This window comes from Sitophilus oryzae, unplaced genomic scaffold, assembly GCF_002938485.1.
Source record: "Sitophilus oryzae breed Bouriz unplaced genomic scaffold, Soryzae_2.0 scaffold_1902_pilon_pilon, whole genome shotgun sequence".
NCBI lineage: Eukaryota > Metazoa > Arthropoda > Insecta > Coleoptera > Curculionidae > Sitophilus > Sitophilus oryzae.
The window spans coordinates 425,579-446,797 of NW_022146616.1; the positions used below are offsets into that span (position 1 = coordinate 425,579).

General features: G+C 33.3%; 1 protein-coding gene across 3 annotated transcripts in view; it reads right to left on the minus strand.

Moving 5' to 3' along the window:
• Positions 1–835: 835 nt before the first annotated feature.
• LOC115883444 (axin) overlaps positions 836–21,219 on the minus strand; it is an 85,107-nt gene continuing 64,723 nt past the window's right edge. For 2 of the 3 annotated variants that reach the window (XM_030901807.1, XM_030901809.1), the window contains exons 7-15: positions 19,832–19,958; positions 19,173–19,334; positions 15,343–15,559; positions 13,738–13,892; positions 13,509–13,676; positions 9,390–9,595; positions 8,795–8,969; positions 5,392–5,628; positions 836–3,104 (exon numbers count right to left, since the gene is read on the minus strand). In XM_030901807.1, the coding sequence (XP_030757667.1) occupies positions 2,978–3,104; positions 5,392–5,628; positions 8,795–8,969; positions 9,390–9,595; positions 13,509–13,676; positions 13,738–13,892; positions 15,343–15,559; positions 19,173–19,334; positions 19,832–19,958 (1,574 nt within the window). In that variant the 3' untranslated portion in view covers positions 836–2,977. The remainder of the gene's footprint in view (positions 3,105–5,391; positions 5,629–8,794; positions 8,970–9,389; positions 9,596–13,508; positions 13,677–13,737; positions 13,893–15,342; positions 15,560–19,172; positions 19,335–19,831; positions 19,959–21,219) is intronic. The other variant, XM_030901810.1, reaches the window with a different exon arrangement.

The window sequence follows — 21,219 nt, forward strand, 5'->3', positions numbered from 1 at the left end:
GAACTTTATAGGTGACAATCTACAGGGTGTCCAAAAATTAAGAAAACCGTTTTTTTTTTCATTATATAGTAGTCTAAGAGCTTGCAACGTTTTCGAGAATGTATTTTAAGACGTCTGGCTCTTTGATATATCTTTTACTATGCTCTCTGGAACAGCATGCGGCCCGTCTGGCTGCCGATAACCGTTGCGTTCACTACTGCGCATCGGAAAAATATCCTATATTTTTTATTAATTTAGTCCTATAAATTCTAGTATTGAATATAAATCGAACATGTCTCCATAGCGCAGTGCGTAGAGTTTCCGACCACGAACAGATGATTCAGAGTTCGAATCCGGGTCAGGGCAAAGACTTTTTTATTTTATTTTCGTTTATATTCTGATAGTAAAATATTAAACAATTCTGGTAATTTAAAAAAATAAATATTTAATACTTTAATATCAGAATATAAACAAAAATAAAATAAAAAAGTCTTTGCCCTGACCCGGATTCGAACTCTGAATCATCTGTTCGTGGTCGGAAACTCTACGCACTGCGCTGTGGAGACATGTTCGATTTATATTCAGTACTAGAATTTAAATAACTAATAAAAATATAGGATCTTCTTTCAATGCGCAGTAGGGAACGCAACATTTACCGGCAGCAAGACGGGCCGCATGCTGTTCTAGAGAGCATAGTAAAAGATATATCAAAGAGCCAGACGTCTAAAAATACTTGTTTTTCCGACGTTGCTAGCTCTCGTAGTATAGCATGAGAGAAAATAACCATATTTTGTCACAGACTTCTTTAGTTCTTTACTTTTGTTGTTTTACTGTCAATAAGAAAAATTACATAATCAGATCTGTAGAATTGTATATCATTTACAAATGAATAAAAAAAAACATTCAAAAACAAAAAATACACAGAAAAGTGTTCTAAGCTTCAACCTTAGTGTATTATTAAAATCTAATATTATTGCTGTAGTTTGGTCAACGCTTTTATATATCATTAGATAGAAAATGTCCTAACGTTATTAGACATTATGTTTTATAGTAAAAAACATAACAAAAGGTTGAATTTACTAGATTATTAAATCGATGAAAGAACAAACACAAAAATAAAACTCAAAATATTGTTATTCTTAAAGGTTTGGGTATTGCTAAATTCAAAATTAAATTTATATATTATTTTTTTTTATAAAAATCCTTATTAAAGCTTAAAAACATTTCCTGTGATCCCTTACCTGTGTCCAGCATACAAGGTTTTCAAAATTTCCACACACTCATTTTAACGTTGTGATGTATGGTATAAAGTTTCAAAAAGTCTTAGAAATTAAAATCAACATCTTCAACAGGAGTGGTTTGAATTTTAAACACCCCGTATATACAGATCTGCAAAAACGATGGTTCAAGATTTAACAGAGCATAAGAAAACATTTTTTAACATACAAAAACTTGAATAAAGACATATTTAATATGCTCTAATTAAATTTTGACAATCCCTGAAAAAAATCCTCATTTTTTGTACTTCTAAATTGCCATTTATTTTTTTTCTTTTGAAAATTAGGGCCTTTGGCTAAATATATAAAAAATAGATCTTAAATTGCTTTTGTGTACATTCCTAACCACAACAAAATTCAAGCAAATGTTCTTCAGTGTCACACAATTTTGATGTATCTAAACAAGATTTTTCCCAAAGCTTTAAATTTTGCAAGAAACAGATTTTTCAAAATTTATTTTTGAAGTATGAACACTGGTTGACACTAAAATAAGATCACTTTAAAACAATTTCAAAAAAGAAACTATTTAGAGTGAAATAAAATTTCATATAAACTGGTTTTAGATTTTCTTTAGCCTCAGCTGAAAATGTTATGGTAGGAGTTTTATTTTTTTTCCAAAATCAACCTAAAATATTAATCAACTAGTAATTTCTTACTATAATAACTTTCAAAAAAGAAAATGGCTTTATATTTTGCAGAGGATCCATCTCTAATTTCCTTAAAATACGAATGAAATGAAAGGTGAAGCTTAAAAATATAGTTTTTAAAGCCTAAACGCTTAAAAAATCTCTTAATATTATAGGTACAAAACAGAATAAATTAGGGAAATAAATGTTTTAAAATAACAAAAACTTACGTAACTAAATAAGTGTTCCAGCTGTATTAGTATTTTCATACAAACGAGAACGTCTAAACACAGTTTAAAATAAATAACTTAAAACTAGAAATTTCTTATTGATAAAATCAGTTTTTTCTCAGTAAAATCATTAGTAGTTTAAAACTATTACAGACATTATTGCAAATTACTTAAAATAATAAGTAAAGAAAAATTACTTGGTCGTACTAAATCGTTTTGGTTACTTATATTGATAAAATTTCAACAATAATAAGTCTAAAAAATTATTTTTATCATTAATATATTGGCGCAGTCTGTAGGATCATCCTTATGCAATGTTATTTGTCTAGTATTTTTATATTTTCTGAAAAGTATAGCAATGCTGCCAAATTCAAACGCGATTAAATGCTTGAAAATTAAGAAACTTTTACTAGGTTGCCACACAAATCAATATGTCTATAGTGTTTATTATACTTTTTCCATGATATTAAATGATTACAATGAAAATATCCATAAGTTGCTTTGGAAAGCTCTGTCAATTTATATCTAAAGTTAAACGTTGAATGTCAGACTTTGAATAACAGATTAAATCTCTTACTCAGACAAATTTTACATCATTAATATATTGGCGCAGTCTGTAGGATCGTATATCTATACGTATTTTCCAATAGCTTTTATATTTCCTGAAAAGTATGGCAATAATACAACTTTGCTCAAAACATTTATTAGGTTTATTTTTTATTTTCGTTGTTGAACTCAAACTATTAATGATTTGTACTAAGAAAAAGACCGTATCTAAAAAACGAACTCATTTTTGTGTTGTAGACGATCGTTTGCATGCGTTTTTAGCCGGTCGGTTAGTAACTTAAAATAAAAACAAATAATATCAGTCGATCGGCTTAACTTGAGCCATTATTTTACCCTCGTACAGAGGTATTATATCGTTGTCGCTGCTGATTTCCTCCTGAATAACTTGGTTGCCAAGTTCTTCGCACACTGTTTTAAAGAAATACCTGCAAGAGAAGTAAACTTTGTAGGTTGGTTGGATTATGGGAAGAGAAAAAGTAAAAAAATGGTGTGTACTATGTGCGCATAATTCAAGTGAAACTTTTTACTAACAGCTATTAAACTGAAGGATTTGAATGATATATATTTTTTATGAATTTTCAAAAAAATTAGAGTTAATATAAAACCGTATACTATTCTAGCTTTATAATTTTATGTTTTTTTAATTTTTATTAATTTTTTAAATTTTATCACCTGGCCGGATAGCCCTGGCAGCTGTGGCCATTAAACCAAAATACTACTACACCTATATCTCTGACTACTACTAACTGCTACTAACCCAAGGACTGTATATTCTAAAGGACTATTCGATCGCGTCAAATCGCCGCTGTCGTAGTGGCTGTGGAATGCTACGTCATGCGCTGACCAGCGCTCCACAGTGCGGCGGATGGTTATTCTAGCGGGACAAAATCTCAAGAGCAATGTTTGGGACTTAAAATCTAAGAACGTAGCAAATGGTCTAATATATAGCAACTATATGGTTCAATTTATTTATTTATTAACAACTTAATTTATTAATAAATAAATACAAGATAATAAAACTATGATATTATTCGTACATGACACACAAAAACCGTATTGTAAACTATTGCCAAATACATAAAATTATGATATCAAAAAACTCTTTAGCAGTTTTTTTTTAATTAATTTGTAACCTTGTGACACCCTCTATAATATATTTTAAAAAAATATATTTTATTTGGAAAATAATAAATAAGATAGATATTTTAATTTTAATTTTAACACTCGGTAATTGTAAATTCATATATAGTAAGTATCTAAGACAATTTTTTAAACTCAGTGCCTTTTGATGGAGTTGTTTTGTTTTTATACTATCCGACTGAAATGAATCTTTTTGGGCATTCACCTGTTAAGATTGAACTCCCTGTGACTGTGACTACCTGTGTTGGTAACTATTGGTAACTCAAAAGATCTACATCATTCAATATATCGATATTTGAAAAAAAGTGAAAGTTTGATATCTGCAGAACAAAGGCACGAAGGATTTTAACAAATAATATATGTACAGTAGAAAAGTACATACCTTTGGCAATCTTCAACATAATTTGGCTTTCTAATAAAATGTATAAGCACTTGTAAATATTTTGTTTTCGTATGATCTCTGCCTTGCTGAGCAGAAAACGACCAAATTTGGTTGATAAAAATGTATCGAAATACAAAGAATATTCAAGCATTTTTGTATCAATTGGAATGTCTACTATTTATTCTTATCAGTATACATTTTTTGGCTTATTTCTAACCAAACGCTTTTGTCCCGCTAAATTTATCTTCCAACGCACTGTGCGCTCGTCCGTCAAATGCAAAAATAACTGTCTAAAATCTTTAGCGCCAACTTCAACTCGGTCAGTAGATGACGTAAAAAACTGACAGTGCAGGAAGATAGGAATCGAACTATCCTTATCTCTATAGTATCCTTGCTACTAACCAACAATTTATTTTGCGTGGTCTGTGGTCTGTTTTGTTTAAATATTTTGTTCATTATTCATGTTGGGATTTATTTTTAAATTAATGTTAATCGTTAGGCAAATAGAATATTATTTTATATAACCAAATTGTCAGTCTAAATTACTGTCTTTTTTAGACAGATGTCACTTGTCCTGTCATTATTCAATTCATTATTCGAATTCTCAGAATGTTGTTAACAAAAGTTTCATCTTAAAATAAAATTTTAATCAATCACAATTGTTTATCTCCATCATTTACCGGATTAATAATACAGAAATTACAGTTCAATTACAAACAATTTATTATTTATAGTGATTTACAGTAATTATATTAAACTATACGAATATACTCGTTGATTATTGGTTTGAAATAAATATGACAGTGTCCTCCAATGAAAATGAGAGTTACTAACTCTAAATTCTAATTCTGAGGTAGCAAATGAGCTAAATGCTTTACCTAGACCGTTATTCAGAAGCTACAAACCTATCGATGAAAATATGCATGAAAATTTACTTCCTAGCAAACAACCAGACCATTGGTACACATCAAGGTTGGTACAATATCAAGTTTATTATAGTGATTTTCTTAGCTGCGTATGGCACAGATTATTTTTATAGCGGTGTTAAATTGTTTTACAAAGGGGTAGATTTACCCTGAATGGGGTAGCTGTGGTAACACCGAAAAAAGAAGTTTCATTTCAATCAAGTATTTTAAGTTAACGTCTCATTTTTGCTGCTAAATATAGTATGCGATACAAAGTAATCTTACCTGTAATTTCCTTTTTTTGGCAAGTAATCCTTGAACTGCTTCAAGGTAATCTGCGACCCGGGTATCTTCGTCCGGTAAGGGAACTGTTCGTCGCAGAACGAGAAAACCACCGTGGTCAGTTCTTCGGCGGTCGTCGCTTGCGTGATCGGCAGGCTAGGCCTCTGCGCCCTCTGGGACTTCCTGAGAGTGGACTGGCTACTCTGCGTGAGGTCAGGATAATGTCGATTGGAAGACGACCTGAAAAAATAGACAAACGTTTTTTTTTTCATTGAAAGCTTCACTCAGAAAGAGGAATTAGTGTGGTCAATTATACTTCATGCTTAAAAGTGTACGATCATTCACCAAGCAACAGTTTGCTCTAGTCACTAGTCAGTTATATCTATAGAAAAAGCCTAATAATTAGCTTATGAACTTTGAATAAGAAGACTAAGGAAGGAGCATATCAAAAATCTTAGGTACACCGCGATGGGCCTCAAATATGGCCGACTTAAATTCCGGTTTATCAGTGTCGTTCTAATTTTATTTAAAAAATGTAAAACTATGATGTAGGGTAGACGTGGGGTAGACTCAATAATTTGTTGTTTTATTTTACGTTGTGAATAAATGTTGGTAGTTATTAAAATTGTTATAAAAATATATAATTCTAATAAAAATAAATAAGTTATAATAATTATTTATTAACACTAACATCCGATACGCTACTGAAGCAGGTAAGTCAAACTGACGTATCTAAATTCTTTGACATCTAATCTTTGACAAGTAATAAATAAAAGCTAAAATTCAAGAAAAATATATAATGTAGTTAATTTAAGTGAATTTCATAAATGATCGGTTTACTACACGTATGTATATTATATAGTTACTTACTAGCGAAAAGTTGTTCCATTATTTCACTCGATTTTTGCCGAGATCTACCGCACGCTACACAACCAACTATTTTAGAGTCTTTTTCGATTAATCGCGATAGTGTCACTGTTAATTTAAGTGCTGCCACAATTTCCATCTAGATTTACTACCTTTATACAACTATCAGTAGTAGAATAAATAATAAATAACATAAAATAAGCTCCGTAAAGACTGACAAATCCACAAAATTTCAAATCAAATTCAAATGTGTCAAATGAATCGGCAAACAGAACTGTCAAGGATCCCCACCCTAGAGTGCTTTTATGGCGCTTTTTCCGCCCACCATGCATGAATTCATGGATAGCATTATGCTCCTTCCTTAGTCTTCTTATTCAAAGCTTATGAACAATAACATTTTCTTTTTAATCACAATTTCTCTTGACGGATGAAAATGAAAGGCATTAGTCACAAATTTTGAAGTAAATTAGTGGCAACTACTAACTGAGAATTAAGCTTCAGTCAGAACCTGGCAATTAGTGGAATAATTTAGTGGTTTCAATTAGTAGAAAAAGTTATCAAGTTTTTGACATTTCCACTAATTATACTTCAAAATTTGCGACAAATGTCATTTTGGCCTTTGATTATCTTCCGTCAAGAGAAATTGTGGTTAGAAATCAAAAGTTGATTGTTTTATAAGCTAAATATTAGGCTTTCTCTATGGATACAACTGACTAATGCAAGCTGTTGCTAGGATCTTCTACTAATTTTAATTGTGTTTTTAACATTGTGAATGATCGTGAACTAAAAAGTATAAAATGTAATTGAAACCACTAACTGCGAGGTTCTGAATGAAGCTTTACTACCACTAACAACTTTTATGCTAATTAAAACCAATAATTTGTTCCACTAATTTTAATTAAAGACAATGAAAGTCCGAAATTCACTTAATATTGTTGCGGACCCATGTGGACTCGGCATAACCTAACTAACTAATATGTTCCGCCCCCATATGACTTTAATATCGCATTAAAGAATAGACACCGTCATGATTCATTTGAACGTTCGAGAACAATCGAGTTTCACTGGAATGGAGGAGTACATACGAGAACATTCTAAACCTTCTCTATGCACCTAATGATCTAACGTCTAACGGATTATTCGAGAACTGTTTAGCTGTGGGTATACCGTGCTGGCAACTGTTACTTTTGGGTCGGCATTTACATGGGTGGAAGTAAATCGCATAGGAATCTTATTAAGTCGGAGTGAGAGAAATGCGACCGACCGAGGCGACGCGCGACGGTGTGCTGTTGCGGCGTTGCCAATACGCCTTTCCCTATTAAGTAAAGTAAAATCACGATCGCAAACCGCTTATTTTTAAAAGACTTTTTTTTCAAGAGATAACTAGATAAAATCATTAGACATGGTTCTGAGCATCTGAAATGGAATTGTAAGGATATCGTTAGGGTGTCATTTTTTTATAACGAGAAAACGCCAGTAATCGCGAAAATTTAAAAACTCAACTTTTTTAACAGGCCATAACAGGCCAACACATAACAGGCCATAACTCAAGAACCACTTTAGATATTGAACCTTTTTTTTATTTTCAAGATCGGATATTTTACAATATGTTTACATAAGAAAAATTCGATAAGGAGCTTTTAGAGCATAGCAATTTTCAGCAATCGTGTAATTTTTTTATTGATAAAGATTTTCACATACTGTCTACAAAGAAAATACAGCAGAAAAAACCAAACAAAGTTCTTGGAAAAAACTACAATCTATTATTTCTAATAGATTTCGAGATATCGATTTTTGAATTCAGAGTTCTAATAGCGCGACCACTATCGAACACCCATTCAATTCCACTTATTTTTACCAAAAATGCAAGTGTTTCTAGCTTGCCCTTAAAAAAAATCAAGCTATAGGGAAAATTACAACGATTCGTTAATAAATGAACAAATTAAGTATCACGAAACGTAATTAAATCGTGAAGCTGTACGCATGACGTACACCTTTCCCTAGAACTTTAAGTACTGACAGAGGTATTGATTGGGTCGACCGGTCAACTGCGAGAAATCTGCTTATCCCCTTCCACGTCTCTTAGCGATGTGCACAGTTTCTCGGTTTATTTCATATGTTTAGCAACGTGTTTATTGTTCTCTCTTTGTTCAGTACATTATAAACGCATTGTACTCTTCTTACATACGGAAATCTCGACCCAAGACTAACCTTTGCCAGCCCTTAGTATAAGCCGACGCCTGGGGCCTGAGGAGGACAGAAATAAATAGACGAGAACAGTTGCCGCGCTAAATTCAAAATAAATTCTTTCTAGATAAATAGTTATAAATAGTTTGTAAATAGTCTGTTATCGTTATTGTTTTTGTTACATAGTGTAGAATAAATTGTGTTTAAATAAATTGTGACTTTCTATCCACACGGAACCGATGAAAAACGTAACAATATCTACCTCTACAACATTACAAGAATTTTCTATAAATAATTTATAGAAAATAATTAATTATTTATAGTTAAGTTAACTCAAAACAACTCAATATACCTGGATTTTTTCCTAACATCATCCTCCAGCCTTCTTCTCGCTTCCTCTAGCTGCGCCACTGTGTTGGGAATGGGCAAAGGCGGCATGGATGGATCAGCAACAAATGGTTGCGCAGGACTTACGGTGGCACCAGTAACGCTATTCCTCTCCACGGAACTAGACCTCGATCCAAAACCTGTAAAAAAGCATGACTTTAATTTAAACTGCATAGTACAGTAATAACAGGGTACTAAAAGGGGTAAATTAAGTAAAGTTAAAATAGAAAAAAGTAGAAAAATTAACAGTTGGCGCAGTGTGTGGGATAAAGAGTATAAATGTTTTTAAAAACTGAACTTTTAATGCAAAACATTCCCCGAAATGTAGCAGATGAGTTAGAAGTTAGCACTGCCTATAGTATTAAGAATAAAATCGTCTAAATGAAGCTTTAATCACTTAACACGATGTTTTTTTGATGATTTTTTATTACATTGCTTCAGTGTCATTTCCAGAGAATGTTAATTCAATTAATAAAATCAAAAAATCTGTCGATTATTTAGTAAACGTAGTAAGTAGGTATATTGGCGCAGTCGATAGGATCAACAATAAATAACCTTACCTTTCTTATGCCTATTTGAAATGGGAGACGTCGCGCTACTGGTCCTGTAACTACTGCTACGCTGTTTGATGGACATGTCGTTGTGACCCGACATCAACCAAGTCAAAACGCGGCTATCTTTCGACATGGCCACCGAAGGTACAGAGTCCGATACAACCGATACACCACTATCCGTAAGATCGGGTACCGCCTTTTTTGAGGAAGACCTGTAAAGTGAGAATAATAAGAATTATATAAAAATCGGTATATAAAAAACAAATATACAATCAAAAAATAAAATGCAACAATATAACAAACTAAATACAACGATACAGAAGAATATATATTTGGGAAAACTAAACTCAGCTCAGGATCTCTACTACCAGAAATCAACAAAGCAAGTCAAGCTCAAACACTCACACGGCACGTGGGGCGCTTATGGGCCCAAAGATATAAGTATTTGTTTCTGGTGTTTATCAACGACATTGCAAATCTAGACATTAGCGCATAAAATCTGCCTATTTGCGGACAATACTAGTTTCACTTGGAGCGGCCCAGATGTTACGGTACTATATAATACTATATCCAGTATTATATAGCAGCACCAATTTAACTTTTTAAACTAAATTCAACTTTTACACTGAACTATATACAAGTAATCACCAACAAACATACAACAGTCAACAACGTCTGTGCAAAAAGATAGTTAACCAGGGATCAGAGGATATACCGGAAATAACTACAGAAGAAATCAGAAACTCTTTAAAAGAAATGAAAAATAACAAAGCCCCGGGCGAGGACGGCATAGTGATTCAGGCTGTAAAACTCGGAGGAGGAACACTATTAAAATGGATTAAAGACTTATTTAATCTATGCCTTGAAAAAGGAGTAATCCCGTCTCAATGGAACAACGCCATAACGATACTTCTCCATAAAAAGGGCGATATCACCGAGCTTGAAAATTATAGACCAATAAGCCTTCTTTGTCACTTGTATAAGCTGTTTACCAAAATCATTGCCAAACGTCTCGAACGTAAACTAGATTTCTATCAACCAAGAGAACAGGCAGGCTTTAGGAAAGGTTATGGAACAAACGATCATCTTCAAGTAATTAAAGTCCTGATAGAAAAATCTGTGGAATACAACAGGCCCCTAGCATTGGTGTTCGTTGATTTCCAGAAAGCATTTGACACATAGAATTAACATCAATAATAGCAGCATTGGAGCAGGGAAGAGTAGATTATAGGTATACAAGGCTTATAGAATACATATATAGTAATGCCACCAACTGTAAAACTTCACGAAACAACAGATAAAATTGAGGTAGGCAGAGGAGTTCGACAAGGGGATACTATTTCGCCTAAAGTTTTTACAGCTGTCCTTGAATACGCAATGAAATCACTCTCTTGGGAGAATAGGGGCATAAATATCGATGGTGAAAGGTTGACACATCTATTCGCAGATAACATCGTCCTTGTCTCACATAACATCGGAGATTAAAGCAGATGCTCGAAGAATTAGTGCAGGCCTCATTAAAAGTCGGTCTCCGTTTAAATACGAGTAAAACGCAAATAATGACAAACTTAGTGCTGACACAGAACATCAGAATAAGTGACGCCGACATAAAAGAAACACATATATACAAATATCTCGGGCACGAAATACAAATCGGAAAGAACAACCAAACACACGAGATACAGCGCAGAATAGGTTTGGGTTAGGCTGCTTTTGGCAAACTGCGGGAGACCTTTAAAAGTGATATACCTATATGCTTGAAGAGGAAAGTTTATGAACAATGCGTCTTGCCGGTAATTACATATGGAGCGGAAACTCTAACATTAACGAAAAAGTCAGCAGAAAGTTTAAGAGTAGCCCAGAGAGCCATGGAGAGAGCCATGCTTGGAATAACTAAAAGAGACAAAATTCCTAATAACACTATCAGACAAAAAACCAAAATTAAAGACATAGTGGAACACGTAACTCGAATGAAATGGAGATGGGCAGGTCATGTGGCGAGAACATCTAAAGATAGGTGGACTAGAAGATTGTTAGAATGGCGACCTCGAGCAGATAAACGTAGCAGAGGCAGACCACCGACACGCTGGACCGATGATGTAAAGAGGATTGCTGGAAATTGGATGATGACGGCCCAAAATCGAGAGACATGGAGAAATATGGAGGAGGCCTACGTTCAGCAGTGGACAACGATGGCTACATGATGATGATGATGATGATAGCAGCACCATTAAATCTTGGTGCGATACTAATCTCCTATGCCTCAACCTATCAAAAACTAAAGTTTTGTCATATAAAAGTACCCAGATATACAACCTTTTGTACTTAATAACACCACTATTAACGTCGTGGACTCTGTGAAATTCTTAGGACTTGTTGTAGACAACTCGTTAAAATAGGACTTGCACATCGAAGCTTTATCAAAGAAACTAAGCGCTGCCTGTTTTGCGCTAATATCAGTTTCTAAAGAACTTAATTTAACAACCTCTAGAATAGTCTATTATGCCCTTTTTGAGTCGCATCTTCATTATGCCCTTCCATTCTGAGGTACTTGCTGCGCAACAAAATTTGATCGTATTTTCAAACTTCAAAAGAGAGCAGTTAAACTAAACCGTAGAACTCACAGCCAGAATTTCTTTTAAAATTTCAAAATATTGACTCTTCCTTCTTTATTCATTTTTGAATCCGTTTGCTTAATTCGCAAGCACATATCTGCTATTCCCGAAAGGCCATCTCACAACTATCCACTTAGGAATGCGGAACACGATCTTTATCTGCCAACCCCGAGCTCAGAACTAGTTAAAGGCTCAATACTCTACAATGCCAAAAAAATGTACAATCATCTACCTTTGAATATCAAGTCGCTTTCATTCTTTCCCGCATTTCGGAACGCTCTGAAATCATACTTATTGGAGAGAGCCCTATATGCGGTAAACGACTTTTTTGTTGATGTTTAATCATGGACAATTTTAAATTTTAAAATTTTGATCACCTCACACACTGGCTAAAAGTCTAGAATTTAATATTTTATGACTCTTAAATGATTATATTCATTTACAATTTTCCTATTGTAAAATTTTATTGATACGCCTTTTTTTGTGTTGTGCAATGTCCATGTATTAATGTAGTAATTTTAATGACGCAATTTTTTTTGAATTGTCTGATTTGTATTGTGTGATATTTTTTACGATTTGTATATTTTTTGTGTTTTTGTTTGTTTTGTAAATGCTTTGTCGATGAAGCTATTTTGTTTTTTTGTACAATAAAGAGTTATTTATTATTATTATTAAAGGTATCGGCGAGACTCGTCTGGGAATGCCTAGGTAAACAGGGAGCTCTGGCATAAAGGAACAGAATTAAATTATTTTGGATGCCGAGCCACAGCGGCATCAAAGGCAACGAAAAGCCGATGAGCTAGCTAGGCAAAGATCATCGGCATCCTATCTTGGTCCAGAGCCAGTACTGGGAATACTCAAATATATGGCCGTAGTGTATGTACTAAAACTCGGCATCAGGGAAAAGCAGAATGTCCACTGAAGAAACAGACAGGGACAGAGGCACAGCAAGGCTTTTATCCAAGGACCTAGCTCTAAAACCACAAAAGAACTGCTAATGCTTAGCAGGAATAAAGTGCGGATTATAACAGGCCTCTTGACAGCACGCATGGCTGTCAAGTGTTACCTGAACAAGCTCAACCTGTATCAAGGAAGTCTTTGCTGCAGACTCTGCGATAAAGATCCTGAAACAGCGGAGCACATAATATGTCACTGCGAGGCTCTGGATCGTAAGCGACATTTTTTATTCGGGATAGCTAGGCTAGAACCGAAGGAACTGTGCTCTCATCCTATCAAAGACTTGCATAAGTTAGTGCAGGGTACAAGGGATAGAAGAATGGGTGCAGATGTAAAAAAGGAACAAACACAACAGGCCTCCCAGGTCGCAGTGTTTCCGGCAGAGGACGACCCCTTGTTATTGAAAAAAAAACTAAAATGGGACCATGATATTAGGAAATTAGCACGGATAACTTGGGTCCGCATAATCAATAATAGATTACAAAGAGGTTATCTAAATACGTGAGTGAGGCTACATCATAATCGAAAATCGTTGAATAAAAAATATAAATACCTTCTTCCAACGCCTCCACGAAGGAATCGATCATCCTGGTACTCCGGCATGCTTTTTGACTTCACCATTCCCATTCGATGTTCCGAACCTTCGGCAAAATCATGGACGTTACCAGAATCGCAACTGAAAATGGACCCATCCTTTCTTCGACGTGAACTCTGACTATGACTAAATGGAAAATAAATTAAAATCAGATTCATCGCTAATAAGGTTGCACAAAATAACTCACCGTGTCCTGTGAGGCGTGGTGATACCTGGAGACCTGCCAGGCGTATCGGGAAACACGAGCGAGACGTGATCGTCTAGAATGGATTGATCATTTTCGTCGTCCAGTAGAAGCTTTTCTCTGATGTTCTGATTGTTTATTGAGGCTAACGTATCGCTCTGGAAAAAAATAAAATCATAATTAAATTAAATAAAAACAACACAGTTCATCAACGCAACACAATTCAATAAAAACAGCATCAGTTAAAATAGCCACTAGTTTCGGAGCTAAATAACTAAAATCAATTGATATAAAACATAGACATGTTTAGAAGATAGACTAAACATATGCCGCGTTGACAAGCCTCTTTCTTGGGCGGGTATTTACATGTGTGGAAGTAAATTGTTCTAGGAGCTAAGTCGGGGAGAGAAAAATGCGACGGTGTTTGTACCCTGTGCTGTTGCGTTGTCATCATTAGATATGATTGTGACAAATCGAGTGATATTTATAAACATCGCTAAAACATAGACAATACTATACCGTGCTGGCAACTGTTACTTTTTGGTTGGTATTTACATGTGTGGAAGTAAATCGCATAGGGGCTCTTATTAAGTCGGAGTGAGAGAAATGCGACGGCGTGCTGTTGCGGCGTTGCCGGTATGCCTTTCCCTATCAAGTAAAGTAAAATCACGATCACAAACCGCTTATTTTTAAGACTTTTTTTTCGAAAAGATAACTAGATAAAATCATTAGATATGTTTCTGATCATCTGAAATGGAATTTTAAGGATATCGTTAGGGTATCCATTTTTTTAAAACGAGAAAACGTCAGTAATCGCGATAATTTAAAAATTCAACTTTTTAACACATAACACGCCATAACTTAAGAACCACTTTAGAAACTTTTTTTTATTTTGAAGATCGGATCTTTTACAATATGTTTAAATAAGAAAAATTTGACAAGGTTGCTCTTTTCCATTCAAAATTTTTAAATAACCCATCCATTTACTTTTAGTGCATAGCAATTTTCAGCAATCGTGTAACTTTTTTATTTATAAAGATTTTCACATACGACGAAAATATAGCAGAAGTATTAAGAAAGTTTTTGAAAAAAACTACAATAATTTATTTCTAATAGATTTCGAGATATTAATTTTTGAATTCAGAGTTCTAATAGCGCAATCACTGTCGAACACTAACTCAATTCCACTTATTTTTACCAAAAATGCAAGTGTTTCTAACTTGCACTTAAAAATTTTTAAGCTATAGGGAAAATTACAAGAACTCGTTAATAAATAAACAAATAAAATGTCATAAGACAATCGTAAAACTGAACGCATGATGTACGCCTTTCCCTAGAACTTTAAGTACTGACAGAGGTACTGATTGGGTCGACCGGTCAATTGCGACAAATCTGATATATCCCCTTCCACATCTCTTAGCAATGTGTACAGTTTCTCGGTTTATTTCATACGTTTGGAAACGTGTTTACAGTTCTCTCTTTGTTCAGTACATTATAAACGCATTGTAGGTACTCGTCTTACATACGGAAATCTCGACCCAAGACGCATAGCCCTTTGCCAGCCCTTAGTATACTACTGCTATAGAGTTATTTTTAACCAATACTTACATCTTTTAACTTCTTCTCTAAGAGTTCGTGGGCATCCTGTTGTTTTTTGACAGCCTCTAATTTTTCAGTAAGTATAGCGGCAAACTGCATAGGATCCATCGGCTGACACTGTACTTTATCAACCCTCTGCGTCCTAGGGATCACTATTTGGTTCATTTGCGATTCTCTATTTAATGCCGCTTGTCGCCTAGTCCTTCTGACAGCTGATCTCCCATCGCTAAAATCATATTTATTGATTTTTTTTCAATTTAAACTAGTATAGTAAAAATTATAGGACTTGCCTTTGATTAGACGCTTAATATAATATACCAATCTAGTCATTGTAAAAGCGTGGTCTGGATTTTAACGTGTAAGACAGTGATGTAGACAGCGTAATGGAAAATCAAGTGTATTAACAAGAGATAAAGATATGGCTGATATATTTCTTCTATGCGGTATTGCCGAATTTTACATCAAAATTTCAAAGCGCACGAGTAGACGTTTATGAAAAATGTGGCATAGGGTCGGAATTTTATTTTTCATAATTAGTTAGTAATTTTACTACAGCTGTAATATAATTAGCTTAGATATATTATTTTCATTTCAGTAGTGTACATGAAAGTTATTAAAATAGTTTATTTTTTCTACACACATCTTCCTACACTCGTAAAAACCAGCAACACTGTATTCCGCTTTTTATTTTGTCTCTCTGTCTGTTAACCTGTCATTTATATTTATATCTATCGCATGTATTAAATTTGCGATAACTACAAACCACGCAAATGAAGTGTCCAGGACGGTATAGTGGTATAAATATACTTAGCCAAAAGGAATAAGTACGTACTCTGGTAGGTACTGTTTTGGAGTCCCTTATTTAAAACTCTTAAAATTATATCTGAAATTTGTACCAAATCAGCAGTTACCATTTATATCTTAATGTGTATCTCTTCAAAGGAGCCGAAGTCTGACGACACCTTTGTATGTCACTTTGTCAACTATTTTTATTAAGTCGTCTGTAAGTTTTGTAATCTTTGTAATCCATCCACTTCATTTTTTGTTTAATAAATACTTATAACGTAAACACTACAAAGAGTTTTTATTTAACAAAAACATATTAACTTGAATGAATATACATTAATCTTTTTTATTTAACCTATTTTAAACCTTTAGTTTTTTTGTGCCACATCGCTACTTTTTATTAAGTACAATTAGCAATATTTTAGGCTAGCTTTATAGGTTAAAATCCAGACCACCGATTTAAGATGACTAGGTCTGTATATTTTAATTAGTTCATATAATTCTTTCGTTACCACTTGGTATACAAAAACTCACTGTGAATACCCACGATTACAAAATTCATTTCTATATGTTAAAAAAAATAAGTACATATCAGTATTACAGAGGTCAGAAATTTGTCTAACGATACTTGTTTGTAAATATAACAATAATAAATAATCTAATAATAAATATTCAACTAGTCGTTAATATCTAAATATTAGTTGTAATAAATACCCAATAAATATTTCTATTAATTTTGTTAACTCAATGTTTACATAATTTAATTTAATAATTAATATCAATCAAGTTTTTTTTAATATCATTGCCAATTAATCTAGTATACCTTTTTTAGAAAATACATTGCAAATATTAATACAAAAAATTAAACGCATACAAAAGTGTAATGTTTGCATGTTTACTAATAAAAACTACATTAGGCATAACTAAATTTAAGCTTCAAAACAACATGCATTAAAATTAGTAAAAAATTAAATTAAATTAACAAATGATAAAAAGAGCAGCATGCTTAGTAATACAATACCTTTTCGATTTAGTATAATAGTAGTACGCTATATCACTGTGTTAAAAATAAATCTATGTACTTTTGATCAAAACCGTTGAACTACTGGAGCTGAGATTTATTGTTCAATTAACTTATCTGATATTGAGATTATTAAACGTGATAATAATCCTTTAATAACTTATAATGCAGTTAGTCAACAAAATTGCAAAGTAGGAGTGATATATACTTTTCATGAATGTCTCTATATTTAATCATAAAGATATCTAGTATTTTTCTATTTAGATATTTAGTTTCAATTATCAATCTTAAGGTTGTGTGCCGGTGTTTAATTAGTAACCACTCCATATTGGACCATTTTATAAAAATGATAAAACTTATACAATGTCTTATTTAAAATATTTAACATACAGAGTAATCAGCTCCCTGTTAAAAAAATGCTCTCTATTAGGTTTCTAGTCTGAGATTTTCACACCATTATTTTTTTATAAAATTATACTGGCCTATATTAAAGTGGGATATAAGTGTAGTGCATATTTTAAAAATATTTTGCCAATACGCAGGTTGATTCAAATATATTTTGAAATAGGGTTCAGAACCGGGAAATCCCGGTTCTTTTGACACATCAGACTCGGCATTATTAATTCCCGGTTCTTTCGGTACTTTCGGGACTCGGTAATAACAATTGAAGATATTTTTTGTTACGTGCGAAAGACTTTTGATACTATCTAGCGGTCGAAATCAAATTCTTCTAGATAAGTAATGATAGCTATTTCTTATTGTTCTTGCTTCTTTTCTCTTTTGAAGTTCCTATAAGATTTATTATGTTATGTTTTAATAGATATTAGCATTTTTAATTCAATATTTTAAGGCTTTTGTCTCAAATTCAGTTAAGGTTAATGTTGTTTGATGTGAAATATAAGTTACCGTTACTTTTTATTATGTGAAATATAAGTTACCGATTACTTAATAATTTGATATTATTTTCATTAAAAATCTCAGTTTTTTATCCGTTTTACTTTGAAAAACCATCCCTGGTTTTCAAATAATTGATGAAGTGCACCACCATTGAACAAAAATTAGTCAGTACCAATAGTACCCAAAAAACCGGGAAATCCCGGTTCCTAAGAGGTACGGTACCGAAATTCCCGGTTCCGAAAAACGGTTCCGGTTCCGGAAACCCTATTTTGAAACAATTAAAAACGTTTTATATTTTTAAATGGAATGTGTAACAAATAAAACATTCTACGGTCTCTTGCCAGTATAGTAGTCTAACCTAACCTAACCTGACCATCCAAAGGTGTTGTTGCGTATTAGTAGATTCTGAAACTCTTTTTTATCACATGTATAACCCGTTATTATTATTATCTCTTTTATTTCACTATTGTATTTGGCGCCCTATTATATTTGGCGCCCAACGTGGGGCAAGTCAGAATTGACGAATCGATAAAAATATAGATTTTAAAAGAGATAACGTCGGCAATTTCGACTCTTCCAAGCCCATCTGAACATTCGAAAATATTTAGGATCCTGAAATTATATTATTACGATTGTCTGATTATTATAATTAGTCAGTACCAATAGTACCCAAAAAAACGGGAAATCCCGGTTCCTAAGAGGTGCGGTACCGAAATTCCCGGTTCCGAAAAACAGTTCCGGTTCCGGAAACCCTATTTTGAACAATTAAAAAAGTTTTATATTTTTAAATGGAATGTGTAACAAATAAAACATTCTACCGTCTCTTGCCAGTATAGTAGTCTAACCTAACCTAACCTGACCATCCAAAGGTGTTGTTGCGTATTAGTAGATTCTGAAACTCTTTTTTATCACATGTATAACCCGTTATTATTATTATCTCTTTTATTTCACTATTGTATTTGGCGCCCTATTATATTTGGCGCCCAACGTGGGGCAAGTCAGAATTGACGAATCGATAAAAATATAGATTTTAAAAAAGATAACGTCGGCAATTTCGACTCTTCCAAGCCCATCTGAACATTTGAAAATATTCAGGGTCCTGAAATTATATTATTACGATTGTCTGTATACTTACACTGAACTGTCAGTTAGCGACATGGTATCCGACTCCGTCCTGGCATCCGAATGACTACTGAGACTGTGCAGTTCGCTATCCTGGCGCGAGACTGGATTGTACGAACTGTAGGCAGCATGCACGCCTAGTCCGGCGCGATAAACGAACATACTATTCGCACGCCAAAAATAAACAGAAAATCAAATACGTAACGAAAGAAAATCAAATAAAAATAAGGCGAGTACGCGATTTGAAAAAGAGAATACCTTAAGCTCATTTTTCAATATCAAATATGTAAGTAGGTAGCTCTAATATAGGGTGGACCAATTTTTAATACCGGGAATTTTACAAATTCGATTTATATAAAGACAGATCATCAGAACGTCAAGGTTAAAGAAATGTATCTGTGAAAAAAATAAATAAATTTGTGTTTTTTGACAAATATGTAATCTGTGCAGAAAAGTTAACTGAGAGGTTAAAACCCAGAGATTCTGTTTGCAGCATATTTTGCAGTTACTACTTAAAATGTCTTTATCACGTATATCTTTATCATGTCACGATCTCTATATCTATTTTCTTTTTCAAATCGCATTTTTCTCTTTGTACTACAAAATAAAGAACTATGCAAGCTGAAAAACAGCCGCAAAGCATGGTAAAAATCAAACTTATTTAATTCTTACTTGGCAAAAGTTTCCGATTTTGATCGGTCTACCGCTCGCCGACTTTGAGACATGAGCAGCACATCTTTGGTTAATCTTACTGGAGGACCACCTATGTTAGGTGTATGGTATCCCGTACTCATAGTTCCTGTTCAAAAGAAAAACTAAATTAAACGGACCATGTAATAAAATAATATACAGGGTATCCCATTTAAAAAAAAAACATAAGTTTGACTCCTATTTAAAAAATGACAGCTTCCAGCGAAAATCTAGTTACGCCACTGAATTCTACGTGGAAAACTCTATAGAATTCAGTTTTCGCCTTTTCGATAAGTTATAAGATAACTTATACTGGGTGCGTCTAAAAAGTGGCTCACCCCTACAACTTTTTTAATTTTTCAGATAAAAAAATGAGATTTGGTACGTTAGTACATGACATAAATTAGGATTGATTGACGTATTCAACTGTTTTTGGTCACTTCCTGTTTCACCGAAAATGACCAAAACTTTTGATTTATAAAATTTTTGAAATGGCACTCTCGGTATTTTTTTACTTTATCCGATAGAAAATGACGTTCTGAATAGAATGACATATCATATGTCAACTTTTGACATTCTCGCTTAAAAAATCCTATTTTAAAATTCAATCTAGAGTGGTTATGTTAAAAACACTAATTCATAATCAAGGAGCCTTGGAAAAATAGATTTGTTCGTCTAATGTTTTTAGTGTCTTGTCCTGGCCAGTTAGAAAATGCCCAAATCGTATTTTTAATCATATCTCAATTTTTTCAAATGGAACGAGGGTGGCTCATTAGCATATTTAGAAAAAGCATTTTTTTCGAATAATTTGATACCACACACTTGGTATTTCGAGTCAAATTTTCGTTACAAACCGCAAGTTATAATTTCAAATCAACCATAAATATGCCAAAACGAAAGTTGATATATGATGTCATTCTATTTAGAGTGTCATTTTCTATCGAATAAAGTAAAAAAATACCGAGGGTGTCATTTAAAAATCAAAAGTTGTAGTCATTTCCGGTGAAACAGGAAGTGACCGAAAACAATTGAATACGTCAATCAATCCTAATTTATGTCATATACTAACATACCAAATCTCGTGTTTTAACTGAAAAAATAAAAAAAGTTATAGGGGTGAGCTACAAAGGAGGTCGAAAAATTCAACATTTTCAAATTCGTCTTGTATTACAGGAACTAAAAGGGCTAGAACAAATCTGTGTAGCATCTTTAGCTTCATAAAAAAATAGCACATTAATGTGAAAACCGCATCTTTGTACCTCTACGCATAAGCGAGAAATCCTGTAAAACACACGAAAATAGGACACCCTGTACACTAAAGGGGAAGTACGAAACAATTTGCCAATCTAATTCCTGAAAAAAAAACGCGT